The following is a 22,985-nucleotide window of genomic DNA, read 5'->3' on the forward strand; positions in this document are numbered from 1 at the left end:
ATTCTTGTAGCCACAATACACTCCACCTTTTCTTTGTCACGACCGTAACTTCTTTGTCGTCTTTTTCTACATTATTGACCTTTCACCATCAACCCGGCACGCGTTGATCCTGGGATTGGAAGTGCACAGTGCCCCTGATTTGGTATACTTAAACCAAGTCAAAGTGTTCATCACCATGTCCTCTGCGGCTTCGGCCAAGGACTCGGACGACCGACGTCCCTCTGGGCAGGTCCCGGCGGCGGACGACGATCCCGGCACCTCACCCGTGGACACGGAGGTGAGACCACCGGACGAGATCGTCCCCGAGACTCAGCCGGAGGAGGAAGACGACTTTCCGGCGGAAAGGAACGAGTTCAGCAAGTTGATGACGAACGACAGAACTCGCCAGCATGAAGGGTTGGACCCGGCCTTAAACGAAGGGAGGGCGAGTGAGGTGGCATCTGACGGGCCTCCACCGCTTCAAACCGAGGGGGCGCCCCCCGAGACGACCGAGACCTCCGGCCGCCGCGAGCAAGTCGCCGAGATGAGCAGTCACCAGCAGGCTGAAACGAGCAAGAAGGCCGAGATGGAGGAAGAGAGCAAGCAGCCGGCGACAGCGGAGCAGATGGCTGCAGCGCTTCAGCACTCGCTGCAAACCGCCACCTATCGCAAACCCCGACCCCAGGCATGGATGGACTTAGTGCAGCAGCTCTTTGAAACTGTTTTTCCTAAGAGCCCAAGCAAGAAGAAGTACCTGTCTGCAGCAGCTCAACGGCTCCCGCGCCTCACCAAACCGGAGATGGAGCGGCTGGTCGACGTTTTCGAAGACATCGTGGTATCCCAGCATCAAGACTGGACTTCATGGTCTCGACTTGTGGTGGCGTCATGTCACACGGTCTACATCTCCAGGCAGTCGTTGGAATATGTTCTTAGCAAGGAGTTGGGAAAGGTCTCGATGCAAACTGCAGAGCTCCAAGCTCCAGTGCTCACCCAATGGGCTCAAAAGGTGGCGGGGCAACAGGAAGGAGGAGGTTAAGTTGGAGTTACAACGAAATACTTCCTGTTCAACCAAAGTGTGTATTCCGCCGAGGTAACCACTCAGCTCCGGCAGGTATGCGAGAAAACGTACGGTAAGCACTCCAAGGGGGCATTCAGGGAAGGAACGGAAGACGAGTGGAGAATTGTTCAAGGATTAGTTGAGGGCACGGTTATCTGCCGTCGATTGCCGCAGTTCTTCAACCGCATCATGCGAACAGAAGACAAGTTGAGAATTATCGGTACAGTGTGAGCGCAGGTGGAGGGGCTTCTGATTATAGGCCTTGATGGTGAACTGCCAGTCAAGGAAGCATTTCAGAGCACCAAAGTCTACAGAAGAGTATTTCGATCGCGGCGATGAACCATAGCACTAACAACCAACAACTCTGGGGACTCCTGGCAGCCGTCAAGACGATCAGCTACAACGCAGCGAAGCACGAGATTCATTTCTACTTCTTTACCAGAGAGGCAGCCTGTAGGTTTGACGGGCTGAAGGTACCTTTTCATCGAACGACGCACGGACTAGTCAATGCGCATCCTGTGGGAAGACGAATACCTGGGGCAAATGTTTGGGACCTGCAATACGAAGAAGATGGTGCCCTGATCTCGACGGCGTCAGAGTACGTCGTCATTCTACGTTACGTGACGCGGAACATGGATCTCCTTGAGTTTCTGACACCATCAGCCGAGTTCAGCGGTCCATCAGCGCATTCTTGCCCACTGAGCTCGGCGGACGGTCATCCCGCCGAGTAGAACTTGGCTCCTGGTACGTTGTTCCACTGCGGCCTTGGAGTGTGACACAAAACTTGATGTTCCCTACACCACAACTGCCCCGGCCATGCTACGAGCCGGAGTGGTGAGTGGCCTGGCCAACCGGATGTGTCGCACGCTTGATTTCGTCCAATCAGATCTGTCGCAAACACTCTGACTTCACATTTCCCGAATTCGAGTGGCGAGAAACGCCCGCAACGCCAGCTCGACGCCCTCGTTCCGTGAAGGTGAGACTCGCTTGAGCCTTGATCTTTGGTATAGGCCTTGTCTGATGCGTGGACTCCGCGCCTCATGGGTGTGTACACATGTAGATGCCCCTATCGCTCGCACCAAACCCCGTCGTCGGATCACTTCAGCAGCGAATCGGCCTGGATGGTCGTCTCGGCGTGGCAGCTGGTAGCAGGAACTGAACCATACGAAGTCAGATGGTGCCCCTGTAGTACTAGCGTTGATGTTGGGCCTGCCGCAGCAAAGCGAGTAGGTGATGCAGGTGTCGGGGAAGTGCTCGATTGGCTGCAATACCGACGAAGCCGAGCATCGCTGTCTCCGTCAAAATGAGCGGCCATGGATGCTGCCAGCGACTCGGCTGACCAGGTAAGCACGTTCCTCTCGTTTCGGTGCGTCGAGTGAAGCCTGATAGTTGTCTTGGCATGATACAAGGCACCGGGAACTCGGCAGGTCAAGAAATGCTTCCCCGATCGGGCCGCGCTGAGCTCGAAATCCAACCCAACTGAGCTTATTGGCGAGAAGTGCAGCAGCAAGTTGAACTCAGCTTTGTCCGAACTCGGTTGTCCTGACGACTAGCTGCTATCCGCTGACCTTGAACTCGGCTGGACTTGAACACAGCCTCCGCTTCATCGACTCAACTAGCCTGGTAAGTGTTTGCCCCACTCACTTTGGTGCGTTGAGTTAGCCCTCACCGTTGCTGTGTCATTGTATAAACGAACAAGGCGATCCCGATGCGTTTGATGCTCCAGTCGAGTTGTCCTGAACGGGCCGAGCTGGGCTCATTGGTCAACGGACCTTGACTTCGGCATGTCTCCAGCTCTGTTAGACCAGCTTACCCCGACTGGGCTCAGCTTGGTTGGGAAGGTGGTGGGCAAGCTCGACTGGAACAGCACTTCATTCGGTCACATCCAACTCGGCTCGCCGCGAGCTCGGCTGCGTTCAAACTCAGTTTGAATTCGGTATCTTCGGTTCAGCTGTGAAGCGTGTTCAGACTCAGCTCGGCTACACCTCGAACTCGGCATGAGCGCTCTCCAATCGAAACATGGTGCGTTTACCAGCACTCAACTCGGCGAACTTCCGAACGTGATCTAACTGAAACTCGGCGTACCGCAACTCAGCCCAGTGTTTCCTTCCGTTGAAGTGAGTACACTTCAGATTGGCGACATCCAACACACGGCACTACTGGAACTCGGTATCCCATTCCAGCTTGATCGTACTCCAATGTTCTCGGCTTCGCAGCAACCCAGTGCGAACGGGACCTCATTCGGACGCAGCGTGATCTCGGTCTCGCTTCAACTCGGCTCTGCTTAAACGCATCTCGGCTTCAGCTTGACTGTGGTTCAACTCAATTGGTGCTGACCTCGGCTGCATTTGTACCTGATCCCGATCAGCTCGGATTCAAGACAAACCTCTGCTGCAATTCGCCTAGGCGCCACTTGATCCCTATGTTTTGTGGCTCTGCCACGAATCAACCCGGGTCTAGCTTGACTCATGTCCACCTGGCATTGATTCCGCTTCAGCTTAGCCCAGTTGAGCAAGGTGATAGGCAAGCTCGGCTGAGCGAACGACACAGCTGGCTGCCTGACCAGCTCAGTCCCTTAGCGGAAGTATCAGCGCTTTGAAGGGGTGTTTCGACTCGGCTATGCTCGACCCCTGACCAAGCTCTGCTCATGTTGGCTCAATGTGAATACGACCGCGGCCGCGTGGAATCCATTCCTCTTCAGTCCAGCTTTGGATGCTTGGTACACTTTTGCGACGCCGTGACTCGGCGATTTCACCGACTCGGCTTCAGGCTGACCGCAGTTAAACTCGGTGGTAGCCCTACGTCGGATCGATTGAAGTCGGAGTCCATCTTCAAAGCAGGTGGCTGCTTCTGCTCAGCTACGGATGAACTCGGCCCCCCCCCCGTTCGAGATCGCTGGTACGTCGACATTCTCGGCGACGCGCCTGCCCAGCGTGCCTCCGCTGAGCTTTGCTCAAGTCCAGCTTTGCTGCAACTTCGGTTTGTTCACCGCCGCCGCGCATCGACCGCTCGGCTAGTCGCCTCTCGGTAAACATGGAGTGATTACGGCCTCACTGGAACATCGTGCGAACTCGACTTCGCTTCGGCTTTCCTGTTTGAGCGTGGCTCCATATCAGCACGGCTTCGCGTCAGCACACCTGCGCTCCAACTCAGCTTTAGTGCACAACGCGAAGATCGTTCACCGACTTGGTCGGAGGTCCCGGCGGTCGTACCCAAGGGTGTACCGCCGCATATCACACACAGCGCCCCAGTGGGTAGCGTGTTCACGGACCCAGTGACGAGTCAGCACAGCTTTGGTATCGACGGCTGACTCGCTCAATCTGTGCAGACGCACATCACCTCCCTCAGCTTCTTCACAGGGTCGTCGTCAGACCAGCTGGGCTTAATCGCTCAGCTCGGCAACTCGGCTGAGACTTCGATCCGAGATGCGGATTCCACCAGCCTGGTGGCGGTGGCGGCCGCACCGATCCCAACGCTAACCCGGCGAATGGGCTTCTTGCTTTCCAGCTCCATCTTCGCTCACTCCATTTCGATATCATGTAATTCATATAATCCATACAGTTGACGCAGTATCATTCTTCGACTCGACCCAGCCTGCTGTCTTCACTGAGTCGGCGGATCATCTCTTTGGTGCAATAGCCTTAGACCGCATCTGCAACTGCACCATTTGCAGACGGGTTTCACATTTCTTCGATTGCCCCTAGTCGAGTGGAAAGGTTTCCCACGAGACGTTCGGCACCGAATCCCAACTCGGGCATTTCGCGCTTGATGCCCTCGTCGCTCGTTGTATCAGAGGCGGACGGTCCCCTGAAGCGACGTCTTGACTGTCGTCGTCCGCATCATCACCGAGCTCGGCTGCGAGGTATTGTTGGGCTCGTCGAGGTTTCTCCATGCGCCCAACATGCAGCGAGAACTCAGCTGCCCCGCTGAGCAACTCGGCTTTCTTCCATTCTTCATCATAATCTCCAATATTTCCATCTCTTCCTCGGTCTTAGGTGCGGTCGTCGCCAAACCGAACGGTTGGGACCGCTTCCATCGTCATGTCGGCGATCCTTCCGCAAGCTGAGTTCGGCTTCGTGTGAAGCGAACCCCCAGCCGTCGCTGGACTGGCCCAGCTCGGCAACGATCTCCCCTTGACCATCTTGCTCAGTACTCGAAACTTGGTTAACTTGGTACCAACGAAAACAAACCACCCTGCTCCCGGGTCGCGGCACCAGTTGTGGTGTAGTAGCACGCACAACATCGTCAGATGTGGCACCCTGGCTACAAACACAACAACAGCCGAGCTAGTCGGCCCTTGTTGGCCTGCGCTGAGATGTCCCCCAGCGGTTCGGCCCTTCCGGGACAGTGATGTCTCGTCCTCGCCGAGACCAAGTACCCCAAGCCAGTCAATCACGGAAGCCAGCTGAGTTACCTGACTCCGGAATTAGAAATCCCGTGCCCTCCGCCAAAGGACGGACGACGGCCCACGCGGGCTTTTACGGGTCGCCAAGAGCAAAGGCTTCTCGACTCAGCAATCAGTGCCCGGGACGTACGGGAACACCGGCTCGCAGCGGTGGCGAGCCTTTTCCTTCGTGCTTGGCGAGACACGCGCCCAACCCGGGCCGACCTTAATCTCTTGGCGCTACCAGTCAACACCCTACAAGCTATGCCTCTCGGGTGCTGACAGCAGACATAATCCCGTGCAGGGACTTACTGGAAGCGCGTGCACGTGTTGTGGACCTAGAAATTTCTGCTCTGTTGTTTGTTATCTCTGTCGGGCGCCCTGAAGGGGCGCCTCCACTATTCCTAAGCTCCTATACAAATACGAAATGAAAGTGGGCGGTTTTGGATCTCGGCCGACTTTTCACCGAGCTCGGCGACGCTTAAGCTCGGCTAAGCCGGATAACCTGTCCGGATAACCCCTTGAACTCGGCTGAGCCGGATACGGCGTGTCCGTATAACCTGGCGAACTCGGCTGAGCCGGATAAGGTGTCGGAAACCCAGTGAAGTCGGCGGAGCGACCCGCGAACTCGGCGGGGCGACTCGTAAACTCGGCAGAGCGACCAGTGAACTCGACTGCGCAACTCCCGGACTCAATTGAGCCTGGTTACCGTATCGGACGGTACATGGTACCGTTTAGCCTGAGCTCGGCGGCTTGAACCCCCCATGATCTCTGCTGAGCGTGTCCAGTGCCTTCCTGAACTCGGCTGGGTCTTCATTACTGGGTCTGCCACGTGTCACCAGGTCGGGGCCGGTGTTCCTTGAGTTTCTGACACCATCAGCCGAGTTCAGCGGTCCATCAGCGCATTCTTGCCCACTGAGCTCGGCGGACGGTCATCCCGCCGAGTAGAACTTGGCTACTGGTACGTTGTTCCACTGCGGCCTTGGAGTGTGACACAAAACTTGATGTTCCCTACACCACACAAACTTCCCAGTCCAGCAAGGACCTGTGCCGGCTAAGAGTGCTGACAAGACCCCGAATCCTGACAAGAAGAAAGGGCCCGTGAGTGGCGCGCACCAAAACGCTAAAGCTGGGTCGCGATTCAATCCGCTGACTGTGGAGTCGACTGACGAGAAGGCGTCCCAACAAGACGAGAAGAAGCCAGAACAACCGAACAAGCCGAAACCCACGGCCAAAGTAATCCGTAAAGCCCACGCCGAACTACTGGTAGTGGAAGATGCTGCCTTAGCAGAGCTAGCCGCTGCTCTTGCTCCGGTTCCTATGACGCAAGAGCGAGACCACGTCCCGCCAGCAACAAGTGCGAAAACCCACGGCGAGGAAGCACTAGAGAAGTCTCTGTCGCGAGCTCTTGTTTCTATGGGCCTCCGACCAGTATCCACTCCGAGATCCGGAAACTGCCAGGTCTACTTGGTGGCCCAAGCGTTAGCGAGCTGCAGCTTCTCCGACACCCCGGATCGCCTTGTTCAAGCGGTCACGGCTTTGAAAATAGGATGCGCGGCGAGGGCCTTCATCGATTTCCCGCTGAAATACCCACACGCCCAGCGGAAGCAGACGCTAATACAGCTCGGACGTGGCTACGAGAAGATGACACAACCAGTCTCCGAGGAAGAGTACCGACGCTACCTCATAGAGTATGGATCCAGCTCGTCGGACCCCGCTGTCTTCCTGCCCGAGAAGCTTTGGGGCAGCAATGACACTCTCGCTACCTATGGAACCATGCTGCAACGAGACATCTTCGTCATCAGCTTTGTGCCTGGCAAAACGATCTGGAGTGCACTTCATTATGAACCGGAAACACGCCATGCCAACAAAAAGGATTTCTCGACTTGCGGAGAGTTTCCACTCTCTGCTGAAGGCTGTGTGAAGAAAGTCATTGAGCTCAAACGGAAAGCGAGGTCAAACGACGACAATATGCCGCTTGTTCTTCACTACCATAATCAACACTATAGTGTTTATGTTCACAGTACTCCGGCTCAAGATATCGCAGCTGAAGAGGGAGCCAGCGAGGAGGACGTGGAGATGGCAGGAAGTGACGATGGGGACCTGGAAACTAGGCGGCCAAGTGCGACGGAGACGACGGACCCAGCCACGGAAGCACAAGCGGCTGAAAAGGGTGATCTCCCTCAGGAGACTGAAGCAGGGAGAGGGTGGTATGAGGAGATGAAGACGGAAGAGGACGCAGAGCCGAACGCTGAGTCACAGTACGGGTCCCAGTCACCGTGGGACCCAGAAGCTTGGAGCGGCAACCTAGAGGAGGTAGAAGAAAGGCTGAGCGGCCCGACAATTTATCATACGCTCAAGCAAGAGATTGACCAGATTCTCCGAGTTGGCGGCGAGCGCACCCAAGAGTTACTACATTTTCTCGTTGCCATGGTGTCGCAGCTGTCGCTTCACCAGCAAAAACGGCTTCTAGCAGCGGACTTAAGCGATCCCGAGCAGTGCAAGAAATACATGGTCGAATTTCAAATCCCAGAGCCAGTGGTTCGGCAGTGGCGCCAACGTCTCGAGGAGGAGAAGAGCGGAGACACTCAGCCAGTGACGGAGCTCCGACGATTTATCTACTTCCCGAGTGGCTGCACCCCGGCGAATACTCAGGCGTAATTCCTCCCCAGCAGCCCCTGGTAAGCGGGCGCACGTAACTACTCCGGTTGAGCGTCGTGTGGAAGATGGAATAGTGGTGAATGTTAACAACCGGGCTGTGCTGCTGAAAAAGCGAAATAGTGACGATCCAACCAAGAATCTGCTCACCATGTTCGAAGAAGTGGACAGTCCCAGCCGATTGCCACAGCCGAGTACTCCGGAAGGTATGCCAAGTTGGCCAAATTTTTGGAGTGCTTACGCGGGCGAATGGGCACCGCATTCTGACGTACCATTTCCAGCGGTGGACGCCTCGGTTGAGACCTGGTTGGCGGCAGCCAAGCAAGAACGAGACTATATTCTTCACCTGCTCCGCACCTTCGGTCACAGCCACGAAATAGTGCAGCTTCTAGCCCCGCAAGTGCTGGACGAGCTAACTTCACCTTGGCGAGACGAATGCTGGCAGACGGCGATTGAAGCAGGGCAGCAGGATGAGAAAACAGATCCGACCCGAGTTCGCCGTCTCGCGCAGTGGGGGCTTCGAACAGAGCGCGCGGTTGATAACAAGCGGAGGAAGGCAATTATGACCAGTACCGACGAATGGGACGTAGAAATAGCAGAGAACTATGGGCGGGACGTAGTCATGTGGCTATGTGCTCCATCGCGGACATCTCGCTTAAGCAACTACATATTGTTTGCGCACATTTACGCAGAGAAGGTGGCCGCAATGATTGGCGAGGACAGCCACCCTGATGACTCAGCCCAGACCAAGCTTCAACGACACTTGACCGCTCTTCGCAAGCTCCCGACCTTCAAAGCTGCATTCCTGACAAAGCGACCGATATTAAGATCATCACTCAGAACGTCCAAGGATTTAGTTCTACCAACCGATGGGAGTGGCTGTCAGCGTGGCGAACCATTCCTCGAGCTCAACGGCCCGCGCTGATTCTTCTTCAGGAGACGCATGTCAGCTCTAAGAAAGAGCAAGCTGAGCTCGAGGAGAGATGGAATCGGATGTGGAGTCTTCCGCCTGGACAGCCTTCGCTGTCATATTGGAGTGTAGCACCGCAGAAAACGGCAGGGGTGGGCATCTTAGTTTTTCCAGAGTTCCAATCCGTGATTCAACCTTGGAGCCAGCAGCTTTGGAACGAGCGGGCAATTGGAGTAACTTTCCAAGATATGCACATTCTGAATGTGTATGCGCCGGCGTCGAACCAAGGGACTAGAGAATCTTTCTTCACGGGCCTACAACGATGGAGGCCCCGTCATACCGCCAACCTCATCTTGGCGGGTGATTTTAACTGCGTGGAGTCTCCGGTACTCGATCGACGAGGCGGGACAAGAATCGACAAAACGGAAAGCGCAACTCTTTCCCGGATCGTCCAACAATCGAGACTAGTTGATGCTCGCGTCCAACTTGGGTCGGCCCTGGAAGAGTTGGAGCTAGCACCTCACGAGCATTGTACGTTTTGGCGTGGCGAAGTGGCTAGTCGAATTGACAGATTCTACATCCCGTAGAGCAAAACCCCGTGGTTACAGTGGCTACACGGTCAACTTCCACCAGTGCCCTCAGACCATAACGAGGTCACGCTTCATCTGCGCAATTCAGCATCGCATCACGACAAACCCGTCGAGCGACGGGTCAATTACCCCATTCATGGGGCAGACTCGGAACGTCAAATTGAAGAACTGCTACGGGAGCTCAATGGGAAGGCGCCGCAGCGGGGTCCTGGTTATCTCAGCTGGGACGCCTGGATCAAGCAATGTCGAAATGCCATAAAGCACATCGCTCGGCGAGAGAAAAAGCGCAGAAGGCGCAAGTCGAATAAGCTGCAGAGGCAGTTGCGTGAGAACGCCACCAGCCGCACGCAACTCCTGACCGCATTGGTCCAAGACGTGCGGGACCGCAGTGCTGCTCGCTTTGGAAGACATCTCGAACGAACTCAGGCGGACATTCGCTGGCTGTTTAAGCGAACGGCAGTCTGGGAACGCGATCAAACTGTTTCGGCTATCCAAGCTCCGTCAGGGGAAACCTTTGACGAATCTCACGCTATACCAGAACGATGTTCACGTGTGTGGGCAACAATAATGGGCCAACGTCATAGCTGTCTAACCCCGCAACAAATGGAAGTAGCTCTGAAGGCGTTTGCTACCGTTCCCCTCGAGAGACGAGTGCAAGTAGAGGACAATAAGCGGCTTCTGGCTCCTATCACCGAAGACGACCTGCCCGCCGCAGTGGCGGATCTCCAACGGAGCAAAGCTGGAGGTGAAGATGGGCTCAACAACGATTTCTACCTAGATCTGGCGGCATCGATGATCCCTCGGCTTGTGACTGTCTGTAACGATCTCCTACAAGGAAGCCCCCCACCAGACTCCTTCCTGAAAGCCGTGGTAGTGCCTCTCCGGAAGAAGGGAGACTCGCCGAACGCCTTAGATTATCGTCCAATCTCACTCCTTCAAACAAGCTACAAACTGTTCGCAAAAGTATTGGCAACGCGGCTTCAAAGATTTCTCGGCCGTCTACTCAACAAGTTTTCGTTCACGGCCGGCAAATGGACCGGTCCGTGGTGATGATGCTAGCTCAACTGGAGAATGCAATTTATGACGCCTTTATCAATGCGTCGGACAGTGCAGGGATCCTACTTCTTGATTTCGCCAAAGCCTGTGATACTGTGGACCGCGTCTTTCTCCTGGAAGTGTTACGTCAATTTGGTTTTGCGCCGGAATTCGTTGATCTCATGGCTCGACTGCATGAAGGAACCACAGCACAATTTTTCGTGAACGGCCAGTATTCTTCGCCGCTAGAGGTTAAATCGGGCATCAGGCAAGGATGTCCGCTAGCTCCTCTACTTTTCATCTTAGCGGCGGAATTTTTAGCGCTGGCGCTTCAACAGGATGAGCAACTGCGCGGTCTGAAGGTCTCGAAGAGCCCGCGTCATGGGGAGCACAAATTCTCAGCATTTGTAGATGACTCCACGGTGTTACCAAGGGTTATGAAAATCGTCGAACACTTTGGTCAAATCTCGGAGCTCAAGGTGCAACCAGCCAAGAGTAAGTTTATTTTCTTGAATAAAGCGATATTAGCGGAGAATTGGTGCGGAATTCCAGTACTACCTGTGGGAGACACAGTTCGCTATTTCGGGTACGACGTGGGTTTCAGCGATCTCAGCAAAGTCAATTGGGCCAAACGGATTCGCAGCATTCACCGAAGAATGGCAACCGCGGAGCAAGCAGCAACGACAGCGCGCGACAGGGTAGATCAACGCAATCGTGCTGCCTGCGGTGCTGTTTACTGCAAAAATGTTTCCTCCTACCAAGGAGGTTTTGACGAGCTTAGTCAACATGCAGAAGCAGTTCTTGTGGCGGCGGCAACTCAAAGATGATCCCAGTCGACACAAGTTAACACCGAGTCTGATCTTCACACCCAAGCAAGCCGGTGGGCTGGGTCTAATATCAGTGCCCGTGGCGATCCAAGCACAACGGGTGAAAATGTCAATGCTGTGGCTACTGAGTTGGCACGATGTCTACCGAGAGGCCTGGCTTGCATGGATGGGTTTTCACGGAGACGAACCAGCAGTGACACCGCGAAAGGACAGTAAAAGCCGTTGTCAATCGACGGGGGGCAGTCGCCGCCACCTCTTTCAGACAGAAGTCTGCGCCGCTCTAGCTCCTACAGAAGCTGAACAGCATGAACGCCAGGAATTATCGGCAGTGTATGTTCCACGACTGGCAGCTGCAGCCGGACAGCTTGCGAGGAGCGCGACCTACCAGCCTCGATCGCTTGAAATAATCACCGTCGAAGTGGATTTGGGAGGTCTACCGTCAAACCGACTGGAAATACTGGAGCTCACGGCGTTCTGGGGCACATTCGCATGGGCGGATAACCCGTGGATCCCAGATAGTAATAAGCCAGTGTTATCGCGAGCCAAATACGACAGAATCGCGGTAGCCTCGATCGCGAGCCTTGAAATCGTCAGGACTCACAGAACGACCTACACGGTACGAGTACCAACAGCACCGGGATGTCAGGCGGGACACCATCGCCAAACTGGAGCGATGGTTGATCGCTATTCTGCTCCACTCGTCCCGAATTGAAGTGGGAGAACAACTCGGTCGAGCCCCACAGCTTCAATTACGGAAACCACCGCGCCTCACGCAAAGTTACGTCTGGTCAGTGGAGGCTGATTCTATTGTGGTGGGAGTCTCCAATGCAGGAAAATCTACAATCACGCTGCAGCAACGGGCTCAATTGGAAAGTCGTATCGCAGTGCAATGCCAAAAAGGACGCGACGAAACTATCCAAGCACTTGGAGGGAGTAGTCTTTCATGCACACCCCAGGATTCACGGATTCCCTTGGCAAGTACCAGCAAGGACCCGAAATCGAAACATTATAAGGGATTTGAAGATGCAGCCTAAGAAACAGCTTCGGGTACACGCCAGTCCCGACCTCGATAAGCTGCTCAAGAGGTGGGAAGTCCGAGGTGAACGAGATGACTGGATACGAGGTCTCCAGAGTCAACTACCGCAACAGCTTTGGACGCATCGAACACGTTGACAAACTACCAGGTCTGGGTGGCCGATCGAATGGCCGCTCAGCAATTAAATTTGCATTACGAAGGCGAGCGTCCGACGGATGGCTGTCTTCTCGCCCAGGACGTCACGGCAGGCAAGGTCACGTTCACGCACATTACATGGGGCTGCGAGCGAGCCCAACAGTTTTGGAGTCGTTGTGGAGCATTGGCTCGGCCATGAAATATCCAGCAGTCGTCTCGAGGCGTATAAGAGTTACATCTCGTCACGGGTGGCTCCTCCTGTCAGTGACAGAATGAGGCGAGTGCTTTTGGAATGCTATGGTAAATGGAACAAAGACTATGAAGACGCTCTCGGACGGATCTGGTGGAGTCTGTGTAGTATGGGATACGCACTGCTGTGGCAAATTCGAAACCAAGTCGTCCACGAAGGAAAGAAATGGAGAATTGGAATACATGTGGGCCAGCTGTCTGAGGCAAAGATCAGCAGTGGCACGCAGTGAACGGAACAAGCCAGCAACCAGGACAAATGGGCTTCGGCTACAGCTCACTCTGGATTGCTATATAGCCATCACGATTGAGGCTGAACCTCCAGATTCACCTCCAGCCCTAGCGCCGTGGCTCAAGAGGAAGGAGTCAGCGCTGATCAAAAGACTTAGAAAGTTTCAGGAGGCTATTAACTAAGGTTCAATAGACTACCTTCTCTCTCTCTCTACATTATTGACCTTTCTCTGGGATTAAGACCTCACTTTTGACCAATCAGCTCAACTGGCGTGTTTTTTGGTAGCTACCTGTTTACTATGGAGGATAGTGGTCAGTGCTGGCGTATTTTTTCCGTGGTCATCTGTACTGGTGCGCGGAGCTGTGGAAATCGCAGACTGGAGCGGGTGCGCAGTCTCAACACTGTCAACAGTGTTGAGTCAACAGCATCGTTGTTGACACGGGTGCCCGCAGATGTTTGATCGGCGAGGCGGCCATGATCTGCAGCGCCACCACCGACTGACATTCAGTCGGCTGTTGCCGCTGTCCGCTGATACATTGTTGCTGAGAGAGGGGGCAGGTGGTTCCACTGGCGGTCACCAACGTGTGGAGTCAACGCGGAGGCCACCAGGGACTTGCACCGAAAGCCGCGACTACCCCGACTCGAAGTGGGACCCGCCCCACGCCAGCGTGAGTCGTTGCTGCGCTTGTAATGGTCCACGGCAGATCCGGCTACCGCATCATGGCATCGGTTGTCGGGGCGTCGCCATCTACTGTAGTCACGTGAGGCTCGGCAAGCACCGGATCGGCGAGCTTTTGCTGGGTTTTCGATCACCTGTCAGCAGGATGAAGCACTGCGAGGTGCGTGCAAGCCTCTAAATGTCTATCGAGGTGGAGGCGCTTGTCCCCCCATCGGACTCGAGGCATTTGCCTGATGGACGTCGAAGCTTGTCATCTTTCGTCGTGGTGACGCTGCGGTACACGCCGAGAGCCAAGACGCAGCTATTGACGACGAAGCAGACGCTGCCGAGGACGTAGGACGTGATGGCCGTGTTCATGTAGTGCGTGCCGTCGTCCGCGCGGTTGATGTACTCGGGCAGGTAGTACCAGCTACCGACGATGAAGAACACGGAGCCGGCGAGAGTACTGAGCGCCGCCACCGTCCCCCAACACAAGGCGTTCGTGATCCTGAAGCCTGAAACGCGCGGGTCCTCGTGGGTCGTGCAGATGAAGAGGATCTCGACAATCGCGCCGATGCAGAACAGGACACACCCGTTGATGAAGGCCCAGCACCCGAGCTCCGGGGATCTCGGATACCAGGAAGGGAGGAAGTAGAGCGCGCCCAGGACGAAGATGGATGCGGCCATGTAGTTGCACAACGCGGTGAACGCGCGGAGCACTTGGCGCAGTTGCGTGCCGTGGTTGTAGCGGATGCTCTGGATGAAGTCGAGGTTGGCGCCTGCGAAGAAGTAGAGACAGCCGACCACGAAGCCCCAACTGGCAAACAGGACGGCGTTGCCATTCCACTTGGCCGCGTACTCCGGGTAGAAGAAGATGGAGCCGAGCAGAAACAGCAGCGAGCCGATGCAATAGGCCGAGGCGCGCGACACCTCGAGCCACTTTTCCCATGTTTCGAGCTGGTGATTCCCTGGCAGCAGCACCTGAGGCTCGTGGTGGGGGGGAATCTTGACCGTGAAGTCCATCTTGCGGGGGTTACCGCTTCGCATGAGCTCTAGGGATGCTTGGTCACTCAACGAAGAATCCGCGAATGCCTGAACGCTTGCACAGAGGACATGACGTGCGAGTTCCGGACAAGATTAGCGCGAGTGAGCGGGTAAGACAGACACCGAGATCCAAGAAAAACTCCCAAGCTGCTCTGGAATTGCTGGCCAAGTGGGTGCCTTCTGCCAACACTCGCGGTGAATTTGCTCAGTTCGGGGCTACTGAAGAACTTTCACGAGTGCGAGCAGAGCATTTGTGATGTGAACAATTTCACACTTATCGGACCCCTTGGCTGAGATCTCAGGATACCGCGCATTGACGAAACTTGACATTGGCTCCGTGCAATGTTCGTCCATCGATTATTATTAGTGGATTCCGATGTTGTGGCATGGTGGAGGAAGATGGCGACAAATGTAGCCTCCACCTGAGTAGTGAGGATCAAAACGGACTCAAGAACTTCATGTTGCTGTTGGCGGTAATTCTCTGGGCTTTGGTATGGCGGCAGTCAAAAGACGGCAAAGGAAGGGGAAGTTCGAAGCAGCAGACACGTTATTGACGTGCTATGATAATCCTGTACGATATTCGTTGGTTATCTTGATGACTCGCCTAAGTTGCATGACATCTTAGAAAAATTGTTTCGTACTGCCTGCCTTGTAGGGTAATGAGTCAGCGTTGGCTTAACGAGATACACTTGCAGTATCATCGAAGTTGAAGCGACCGAAACAAAGATATCGACTGTAGAATCTGACGTGTGCAACCTAACATTTATGAACTTCCCGAGTCGAAGATTTTTGCACCGACGTGGGCATGATCACCTCGTTCAATGTTCGTCAGAAAGGTACATGTATCATGAAGAATACCTTTGCCAGCAGCAAACATCCGAGCTGTTGCACCAGCGGACACTGAATTGTTGTCCACCTCCAGCTGTCAGTCGTTGTCCGGCTTGCCACCAAATTCAAGATTTGCCTGCATGTTGAGACGAACCCCTCACTCCAACACCCAACCTCCAAACCTCGCGTATCCTACCGATAAACGCGATCTCCACTCAGGATACCCAAACGAGTGCACAAGCACAACTCCCGCGTGGCGGATCAGCGCCATCTTCCGACCTTTGGTCCGCACGGAGGTCGTGTTGCTTGGTCCCCGGACTGCACCTGACGGCGTGTTTTGCTTGACCTCGCGTGTCCGCGGAGCTCTGCCGGGCAAACACGGCTTTATCCCCATAGTCTCCCTCCTGCAATCCCGTCTGGTCCTCTCGCGTGTCATGCGCCCTACTGTCCCAGCCTACAAAAGCATTCATTGCCGAATTTCCAGCCTGACGATCGCTCCACCATACACCACCACTCCTTCCCAAAGCTGTCAACATGCCAGGAATCACGCCGCGGAATTCGAACTACTCGCTGCAGATAACGCCTCGGCTTCCAGGGCCGGACGTGCTGCTACCTGAGAACCACCTGCTCGAATCGTGGGAGAAATGGCTCGAAGTCTCGCGCGTGTTGGCCTACTTGTTGGGCTCGCTGCTCTTCCTGCTGGGCTCCATCTACTTCTTCCCCAAGTACTCGGCCGTGTGGGACGGCAAAGGCGGACTCTTCGGCAGCTGGGACTTTGTGGTCGGCTGCGCGCTCTTCTGGATCGGGGCCAACCTCGACTTCATCCAGACGATCCGGTACAACCACCGCACGCCGCTGCGTCAGGTGCTGCGCGCGTTCACCGCGCTGTTCAACTACATGGCCACGTCCATCTTCATCCTGGGGGGCCTCTACTTCCTCCCGTCATGGTACGTCAAGGCGCCGGAGCTCGGGTGCTGGGCCTTCATCATCGGATGTGTCCTCTTCTGCCTCGCCGCCCTTGCCGACGTCTTGTTCATCTGCATGACCCACGAGGACCCGCACGACTCGGGCTTCCGAGTCTCGAACCTGTTCAGCTGGGGGACGCTCTCGGTGCTCGGGACGTTCGTCGGCGCGCTGTGCTTCATCATTGGCAGCTGGTTCTACATGCCCGGGTTCATCAACCGCGTCGACGAAGGCACGCACTACATGAACACGGCCATCACGTACTACGTGCTCGGTAGTGTGAGCTTCATCGTCAGTAGCGCAGCGATGGCCCCCGACGTCTATCGGGCCATCAACGCAACCAGCAGCAGCAAGGTCGACAAGTAAGTTAATATCAAGTGTGCAGTACTGTATCAATGTCAATGGAAATCGAAATCTTGGATCGGTCTATCGATGCACATGGAAGCCACGATGGTTATCAGCAGTCTGCTCGTGGCGTGGCAGACCTCCATTGGCTCTCGATCTTCGTTCGCACTGCAGCGACCGGCTCAGAGTGGCAATGGCTACACGGAGACGCACGGGGCCGATGTGGTGCTGTCTTTGACAGACTCTGTCCGAGCCTTGATAGAGCTCATTACCCGATAGATAGCCTGGGAGGTATTGATCGTTCGAGCAGCATGAAGGTGTGTAAGTTCCAGTCCCAGGGGCTCATCGTGTTGGTGTGCCTCATCAACATGCTCAACTACTTGGACAGAGGCATCATCCCGGGCGCTCCTCAGAGCTTCCGACACTTCATCACGTCGTCGCTCGGCGTGGCCGTCACGGACCAGTCCGTGTACTTCGGGCTGCTGTCGTCGGCCTTCATCATCGGCCACTCGGTGCTGTCCATCACCTTCGGGTACTTCGCGCTGACCCACCGGCCGTTCCGCATCATCGCGTTGGGGACGAGCATCTGGATCGTGGCCATCGTCATCTGCGCCGTGTCGGAGCACGTCAACAGCTACGCGCTGCTGATCGTCGGGCGAGTGCTAAGTGGTGCAGGCGAGGCGTCGTTCCAGTGTGTAGCCCCGCCGTTCATCGATCGCCACGCTCCGCCCGAACGTGCATCGCTTTACGTTGGCATCTACCTGGCCTCCGTGTTCGTCGGGGAAGCCATCGGCTTCGTCTACGGCTCGGCGTTCGCAGACTCGTCGCTCACGTGGGCCGGCGGCTACTATCTTGAAGCAGTTCTGATGGTCTTCCTGGTCTGCTGCTGTTTGTTCTGCGTGCCCGATGAGCTCAACGTGGTGCCTCCACAGGACGACGTCGCGCTAAGGAAATCGCTGGTGTCTGTATCGACGCAGGGGCTGCCAAACGGAGTGGAGCCGCTCATAGTGTCGCCAGGGTCGTCGTCTCCGGGGCTAGCGGTGAGGAGGGAGCCGTTCTTCCGCGCATGGTGGGGTGTGCTCTCCAACCTCCCGTTCTTGCTGTTCGTGCTGGGCAACGGTGCGTACACGTTCACGTTGGGGGTCTTCAACACGTACGGCCCGGACCTCTTCGTCGGCCTGGGCCTGTTCAGCGACGAAACCTCGGCCTCGCTGGTCTTTGGCATCATCGTGGCTGTGGGCGGACTGCTAGGCACACCTCTGGGCGGCTACCTCATCGACCGACAGACCAAGGACACCGATGTGCCTGGGAAGCGCTGCTTCGTGGCCATGACGTCGAGCTTCGTCTACGTGACGCTGGCCGAGGTGTTCATCCTCATCATGTGCTTCCTCGGAGGGGCCAAGGTCGCGTTCCTCGTGTGCTTCACCATCGGCCTCTTCTGCATGTGCGCGCTCTGGGGGCCCCAAATGGTGGCCATCCTCGAGCTGTTCCCGGAGTCGCGCCGCTCGCTGGCCATCTCGGCCAACGCGGTCATCATCCACATCTTCGGCGACGTGCCGGCGCCGACCATCATGGGCGTCGTGTGGGACGCCTGGGCGCCCAACTGCGGGGCCGTCGAGGGCTCGGACGGCGACGCCGACCTCAATCCGCTGTGCAGCGAGGACCAGGGCGGGCTCAAGGACTTCATGCTGCTCTCGACGCTGTGGATGCTCTGGGCCGTGCTGCTCTGGGCGCTGGCCGCGGTGGCCATCAAGAGGAGGCAACAGCGCGGCGGCTTCGTGCTCACCACGCCGGCAGAGTATTAGAGAGAGGAGAGGAGGGTAGTCATCGCCACCAAAACACACGTACGATACTTGTTAAACGTTGAGCCGGGTCCTTACGGTCTCCGCTGGCCAAGTCGAAGTGCAGGTTCAACGCGGATATCAGGGCTCTAGCCGGACTAATCGACGGCTTCAACTGAGCCGTACCACGGCTGTCCTGCCCCTCCTCCTGCTACCGCCGGAAGCGATGCACGCCGGGTCTTCTCTCACACACCCCACTGCACTCTTCGATCTGCGCGCTGGGAGCCACACCCGACCAGCATGAAGGCCTGCCAGATCCAGTCGCAGGGGCTCATCGTGCTGCTGTGCCTCGTGAACCTGCTCAACTACATCGACCGGGGCATCATCCCAGGCGCGCCGCAGAGCTTCCGACACTTCATCACCTCATCGCTCGGCGTGGCCGTCACGGACCAGTCCGTGTACTTCGGGCTGCTGTCGTCGGCCTTCATCATCGGCCACTCGGTGCTGTCCATCGCCTTCGGGTACTTCGCGCTGACCCACCGGCCGTTCCGCATCATCTCGCTGGGGACGAGCATCTGGATCGTGGCCATCGTCATCTGCGCCGTGTCGGAGCATGTCAACAGCTACGCGCTGCTGATCGTCGGCCGCGTGCTGAGCGGCGTGGGGGAGGCGTCTTTCCAGTGTGTGGCCCCGCCGTTCATCGATCGCCACGCCCCACCCGCGCGTCGGTCGTTCTACGTCGGGATCTACCTGGCGTCGGTCATCGTGGGCACCGCCATCGGGTTCGTGTACGGCTCGCTGTTCGCCGAGTCGGCCTTGACGTGGGCGGGGGCGTTCTACTTTGAGGCCATCTTGATGGCGTGTCTGGTCTTCTGCTGCTTGTTCTGCGTGCCCGACGAGCTGAACGTCGTGCCGCCTACAGATGACGCCGTGGCGTTGAGGAAGCCCCTCGTGTCCACGAACGAGTTTGCCAGCGAGGTGATGTCGCTGTCCCGGGAATCGCACGACACCGTCGAGAAGAACGCGGCCGACCTGTCGCCCGAGAAGTTCGGCGCCGAGATGATGTTGTCGCCCGAAGAGTTCAACGAGTCCAAGTCCTTCCTTCGGACGTGGTGGGAGATCCTCTCGGACGTTCCGTTCTTGCTGGTGGTGCTGGCTCATGGCGCGTACACGTTCACGCTCGGAGTCTTCAATGCCTTCGGGCCGGACGTGTTCATCGGTTTGGGGCTGTTCTCGGATGAGACGTCGGCGTCGCTGATCTTCGGCGGCATTGTGGCTGTCACGAGTCTCATCGGCACTCCGCTAGGAGGATACGTGCTGGATCGGCACACCAAGAACACGACTGTGCCAGGCAAGAGGTGCTTCGTGGCGGTCTCGTCGCTCTTCGTCTACGTGACCATCGCCGAGGTGTTCGCGCTCATCATGTGCTTCATCTCGGACAGTAAGGGCGCCTTCCTCACGTGCTTCACCATTGCGCTCTTCTGCATGTGCGCGCTGTGGGGGCCCGAGATGGTGGCCGTGCTCGAGCTGTTCCCGTCCTCGCGTCGGTCTATGGCCATCTCGGCCAACGCAGTGATCATCCACGTGTTCGGGGACGTGCCGGCGCCGATCGTCATGGGCGTGGTGCGAGACAAGTGGGCTCCAAACTGTGGCACGGTGGAGGACGATGGAGACGCAGTGCTGAATCCGCGGTGCAGTGAGGACCAGGATGGACTCAAGAACTTCATGCTGCTCTCGGTGCTGTGGATGGTCTGGGCCGTGATCCTCTGGGCGCTGGCCATGGCGGCGGTCAAAAGACGGCAAAGGAAGGGAGGCTTCGTGCTCACTGCACCAGCAGAGATCTAAGGATCGAAGCAGTATTGATGCGTAATGAATGCTATGCTAACTCGCTAGCTTGTTCAATGACTCGCAGCATGCACTCGGGCATCAGCTCACAGCCAAAGCGTATGCCTTGAGCCAGCTCACATCTTGCACGTAGGGTTTGTCGGCTTGTAGTGGCGCTCAACGAGTCCATAGATGTCTTCGAACGCCTGGAACAGCGCGCGTTGAAACTCCGGTGCAGTGACTCGGGGAAGTCGAGAACCTGGTGGGCCTGGCAGCAGCTTGTCACGGTCGCTAGAGTCGAACGAGGTGATCATGATGGCGAGGAAATCATTTTCGCAGCCGTAGCAGAGCCCGATGCCGTGGGGCAGCATCGGCACGAATCCACCCCAGAGCCACGGGTACCCGGACACGTTGCTCGTGGAGAGCACGAAGTTGCCGCCCCCTCCACTCTTCGCGTAGCTCGGATCAGTAAACAGCGCTGGCGGGCTCCCCGTCTTCTGCATGGCTGCGATCTGCAGTCCGAGTAAATGGCGATCGATGCCATCACCCGACAATGCCTCTAGCGAAATCTCTTTGTGGCGAGCCATGGCGCGCTTGAGCTTGTCAATCACTTCAGCTTCATCCACACCAGGCTGATCATGCATCTGAAGCCACGCGAGCAGCTCGGTGGTCACCGTGCGAATGGTTTCCGTGCGTCCTTCGACGAACATGCGCGTGTGGCCGCTCTCATACGTTGGTACCACACGACCAAATAGTCGGAAGCCTGCTAGCTGAATGCCCATTTGGACGAAGGTGTCGGGGAACAGCTTCACCGCGCGCAGTTTGGTCTTGCCAATAGCCTTGTTCCTCACTACGACCATACGCAACTTGCCTCCGTTGCGTTGAAACTCAGCCAAGGCCGTCGGAATCGTATTCGCCACAATATCCTCGGGTAAACGCCAGCGCAGCAGCTCTGGTGGAGGCAGGAACTCCAGTGAATGGTGGCGACTCTCGATGAACGTCTCGTAGCCGCCATCGCGGTTCAAATAGCGCTCTCCTAGCCAGCGGAACATCGACTGCAGCACCGTAGCGTCTGCGTTCGCGTGCTCCATGTTGGCCCCCACCATTCCGTTGGCAAACACGATGTACTGGAAGCTCTTGTCGAACCAGCGGTTGCCAGCGTTTGACGCCGCACACTGTCGTGCCAGCTCCGACGGTGTATCGGGCGACGCAGACTCGAGGCAGAGCGCAAAGAGACTCGTTTCGATCTTGTCAAGGCTGCGCTCGTTCAGCGGATCGAACTCCACAAGGGCTTGACGCGCCTCCGCCCACTTGTCACGCCTCATGGCTGTCAACGCCCCCACGAACTGCGGCAAGTCATCGTCGTCACGCTTTGAAGTAGGAAGAGAATTCAGGTACGCCGAGTGCCGCAAAATGTGCAGGAGCTGCACCTCTAGGTCTCCAATGGTCAATAGCTCGTCTTGGGCGTCGTACACGTGCAACATGAACACTCTGCCTTCGCAGAACACGGTGATGTGGCGAATGGTAGCTGGATCCACGCGCTTGAATCGGTCGGTCGGCTTCTCCGGGATGCGACAGGTGGAGAATAGCCGTCGGAACATGTTCATGCACAGCACGTGGCCGCCCATCGTCTCCGGTGGCACCAGCTCGCGTTTGAGTCGCTCCAGATACTCGCAAGTGTAGCGCACAGTCTCGGCAGCTCGTCTGGCCTGGGACACAGGCCGGTCAAAGTCTTGGAAAGAGCCGAAGCCCGTCACCATGTTCACGAACAAGGCGTTGGGCGTCGGATCGCTCAGATACGCCACTTGCTCCCACCATTCTGCCAGCTACAAGGCAAACCAACACCTTCAGCCTACAATGCAGCTATAGTGCTTTGGCTTGCATTGAGTCCTTACCCAGTTATCGCGCTCTTTGGCACGTTGCAATAGCTCTGCCTGCAGCTCTTCGCCCTGACCTCCAGGCTTGCCGAACTCTTCTACGAGCTGCTTGGTCTTCTCCAGCTCCTCCTTGGTGACGAGCGGCTCTATCGAGCGCAGATACTTGTCCAGCGTGGCGCGCAGTGGGGGCACGGGAAGGTGAGGCAACGACGTCTGCAGCGCGTACCTAGACAACGTACGGCGAAGATTAATAAGAGATCAAGTGGGACTCTTGTTGCAGAGGCCTACTTACGTTGAGGAGCGAGATGCCATTGGTCTGAAGCGTCACCTGGCCGGCCAAAGCAGGAATGGCAGGTGTTTTGTTTAACTTCAACGCGGGTGGTAGACGATCTCAAATCGTCCTTTGAGAATCTCTTCTTTCTTCCAGGACGTCGCAAGTTTTGACTTCAATTCGACTGCAAGTTCATTTTTTTCAGCTAAGAAACAAGCTAGTGCACATGAATAATTTGCTGCGCTGGGAAAGAAGACGCTCCTACACTTTGGCTGTCCTTGATTCCGCCTTTGTGGGCGCCTGAC

At 56.5% G+C, this 22,985-nt stretch overlaps 12 protein-coding genes across 12 annotated transcripts; 10 read left to right on the forward strand and 2 right to left on the reverse strand.

Annotated features, from left to right (window-relative positions):
- Positions 1 to 175: 175 nt before the first annotated feature.
- Positions 176 to 1,015, forward strand: PHYSODRAFT_259009 (hypothetical protein; the record flags this gene model as incomplete). Its single annotated transcript, XM_009527704.1, has 1 exon — positions 176 to 1,015. One exon carries the CDS (start codon positions 176 to 178, stop codon positions 1,013 to 1,015), a length of 840 nt encoding a protein of 279 aa, XP_009525999.1.
- A 24-nt stretch (positions 1,016 to 1,039) lies between these two features.
- Positions 1,040 to 1,267, forward strand: PHYSODRAFT_499568 (hypothetical protein; the record flags this gene model as incomplete). The annotated part of the gene is made up of 1 exon (XM_009527705.1): positions 1,040 to 1,267. A coding segment is annotated over one exon (228 nt), but the record flags the coding sequence as incomplete, so codon positions are not given.
- A 140-nt stretch (positions 1,268 to 1,407) lies between these two features.
- PHYSODRAFT_382251 (hypothetical protein) lies at positions 1,408 to 1,677 on the forward strand (the record flags this gene model as incomplete). Its single annotated transcript, XM_009527706.1, has 1 exon — positions 1,408 to 1,677. A coding segment is annotated over one exon (270 nt), but the record flags the coding sequence as incomplete, so codon positions are not given.
- Positions 1,678 to 6,836: 5,159 nt separating this feature from the next.
- PHYSODRAFT_499570 (hypothetical protein) lies at positions 6,837 to 7,250 on the forward strand (the record flags this gene model as incomplete). Its single annotated transcript, XM_009527707.1, has 1 exon — positions 6,837 to 7,250. A coding segment is annotated over one exon (414 nt), but the record flags the coding sequence as incomplete, so codon positions are not given.
- Positions 7,251 to 7,391: 141 nt separating this feature from the next.
- On the forward strand, positions 7,392 to 8,081 carry PHYSODRAFT_259056 (hypothetical protein; the record flags this gene model as incomplete). Its single annotated transcript, XM_009527708.1, has 1 exon — positions 7,392 to 8,081. The coding sequence occupies one exon, from the start codon at positions 7,392 to 7,394 to the stop codon at positions 8,079 to 8,081; it is 690 nt and encodes a 229-aa protein (XP_009526003.1).
- Positions 8,082 to 8,304: 223 nt separating this feature from the next.
- On the forward strand, positions 8,305 to 8,859 carry PHYSODRAFT_381298 (hypothetical protein; the record flags this gene model as incomplete). The annotated part of the gene is made up of 1 exon (XM_009527709.1): positions 8,305 to 8,859. A coding segment is annotated over one exon (555 nt), but the record flags the coding sequence as incomplete, so codon positions are not given.
- A 953-nt stretch (positions 8,860 to 9,812) lies between these two features.
- On the forward strand, positions 9,813 to 10,628 carry PHYSODRAFT_499085 (hypothetical protein; the record flags this gene model as incomplete). The annotated part of the gene is made up of 1 exon (XM_009527710.1): positions 9,813 to 10,628. A coding segment is annotated over one exon (816 nt), but the record flags the coding sequence as incomplete, so codon positions are not given.
- A 3,314-nt stretch (positions 10,629 to 13,942) lies between these two features.
- Positions 13,943 to 14,770, reverse strand: PHYSODRAFT_300190 (hypothetical protein; the record flags this gene model as incomplete). The annotated part of the gene is made up of 1 exon (XM_009527711.1): positions 13,943 to 14,770. The coding sequence occupies one exon, from the start codon at positions 14,768 to 14,770 to the stop codon at positions 13,943 to 13,945; it is 828 nt and encodes a 275-aa protein (XP_009526006.1).
- Positions 14,771 to 16,153: 1,383 nt separating this feature from the next.
- Positions 16,154 to 16,948, forward strand: PHYSODRAFT_504294 (hypothetical protein; the record flags this gene model as incomplete). The annotated part of the gene is made up of 1 exon (XM_009527712.1): positions 16,154 to 16,948. One exon carries the CDS (start codon positions 16,154 to 16,156, stop codon positions 16,946 to 16,948), a length of 795 nt encoding a protein of 264 aa, XP_009526007.1.
- A 290-nt stretch (positions 16,949 to 17,238) lies between these two features.
- Positions 17,239 to 18,732, forward strand: PHYSODRAFT_330991 (hypothetical protein; the record flags this gene model as incomplete). The annotated part of the gene is made up of 1 exon (XM_009527713.1): positions 17,239 to 18,732. The coding sequence occupies one exon, from the start codon at positions 17,239 to 17,241 to the stop codon at positions 18,730 to 18,732; it is 1,494 nt and encodes a 497-aa protein (XP_009526008.1).
- A 276-nt stretch (positions 18,733 to 19,008) lies between these two features.
- On the forward strand, positions 19,009 to 20,553 carry PHYSODRAFT_499448 (hypothetical protein; the record flags this gene model as incomplete). Its single annotated transcript, XM_009527714.1, has 1 exon — positions 19,009 to 20,553. The coding sequence occupies one exon, from the start codon at positions 19,009 to 19,011 to the stop codon at positions 20,551 to 20,553; it is 1,545 nt and encodes a 514-aa protein (XP_009526009.1).
- A 116-nt stretch (positions 20,554 to 20,669) lies between these two features.
- PHYSODRAFT_559750 (hypothetical protein) lies at positions 20,670 to 22,730 on the reverse strand (the record flags this gene model as incomplete). The annotated part of the gene is made up of 3 exons (XM_009527715.1): positions 22,702 to 22,730; positions 22,428 to 22,635; positions 20,670 to 22,358 (listed from the first exon to the last, which is right to left on the reverse strand). The coding sequence occupies exons 1-3, from the start codon at positions 22,719 to 22,721 to the stop codon at positions 20,670 to 20,672; spliced, it is 1,917 nt and encodes a 638-aa protein (XP_009526010.1). The 5' UTR covers positions 22,722 to 22,730.
- Between the last annotated feature and the right edge of the window lie 255 nt (positions 22,731 to 22,985).

Source organism: Phytophthora sojae (genome assembly GCF_000149755.1).
Source record: "Phytophthora sojae unplaced genomic scaffold PHYSOscaffold_4, whole genome shotgun sequence".
NCBI lineage: Eukaryota > Oomycota > Peronosporomycetes > Peronosporales > Peronosporaceae > Phytophthora > Phytophthora sojae.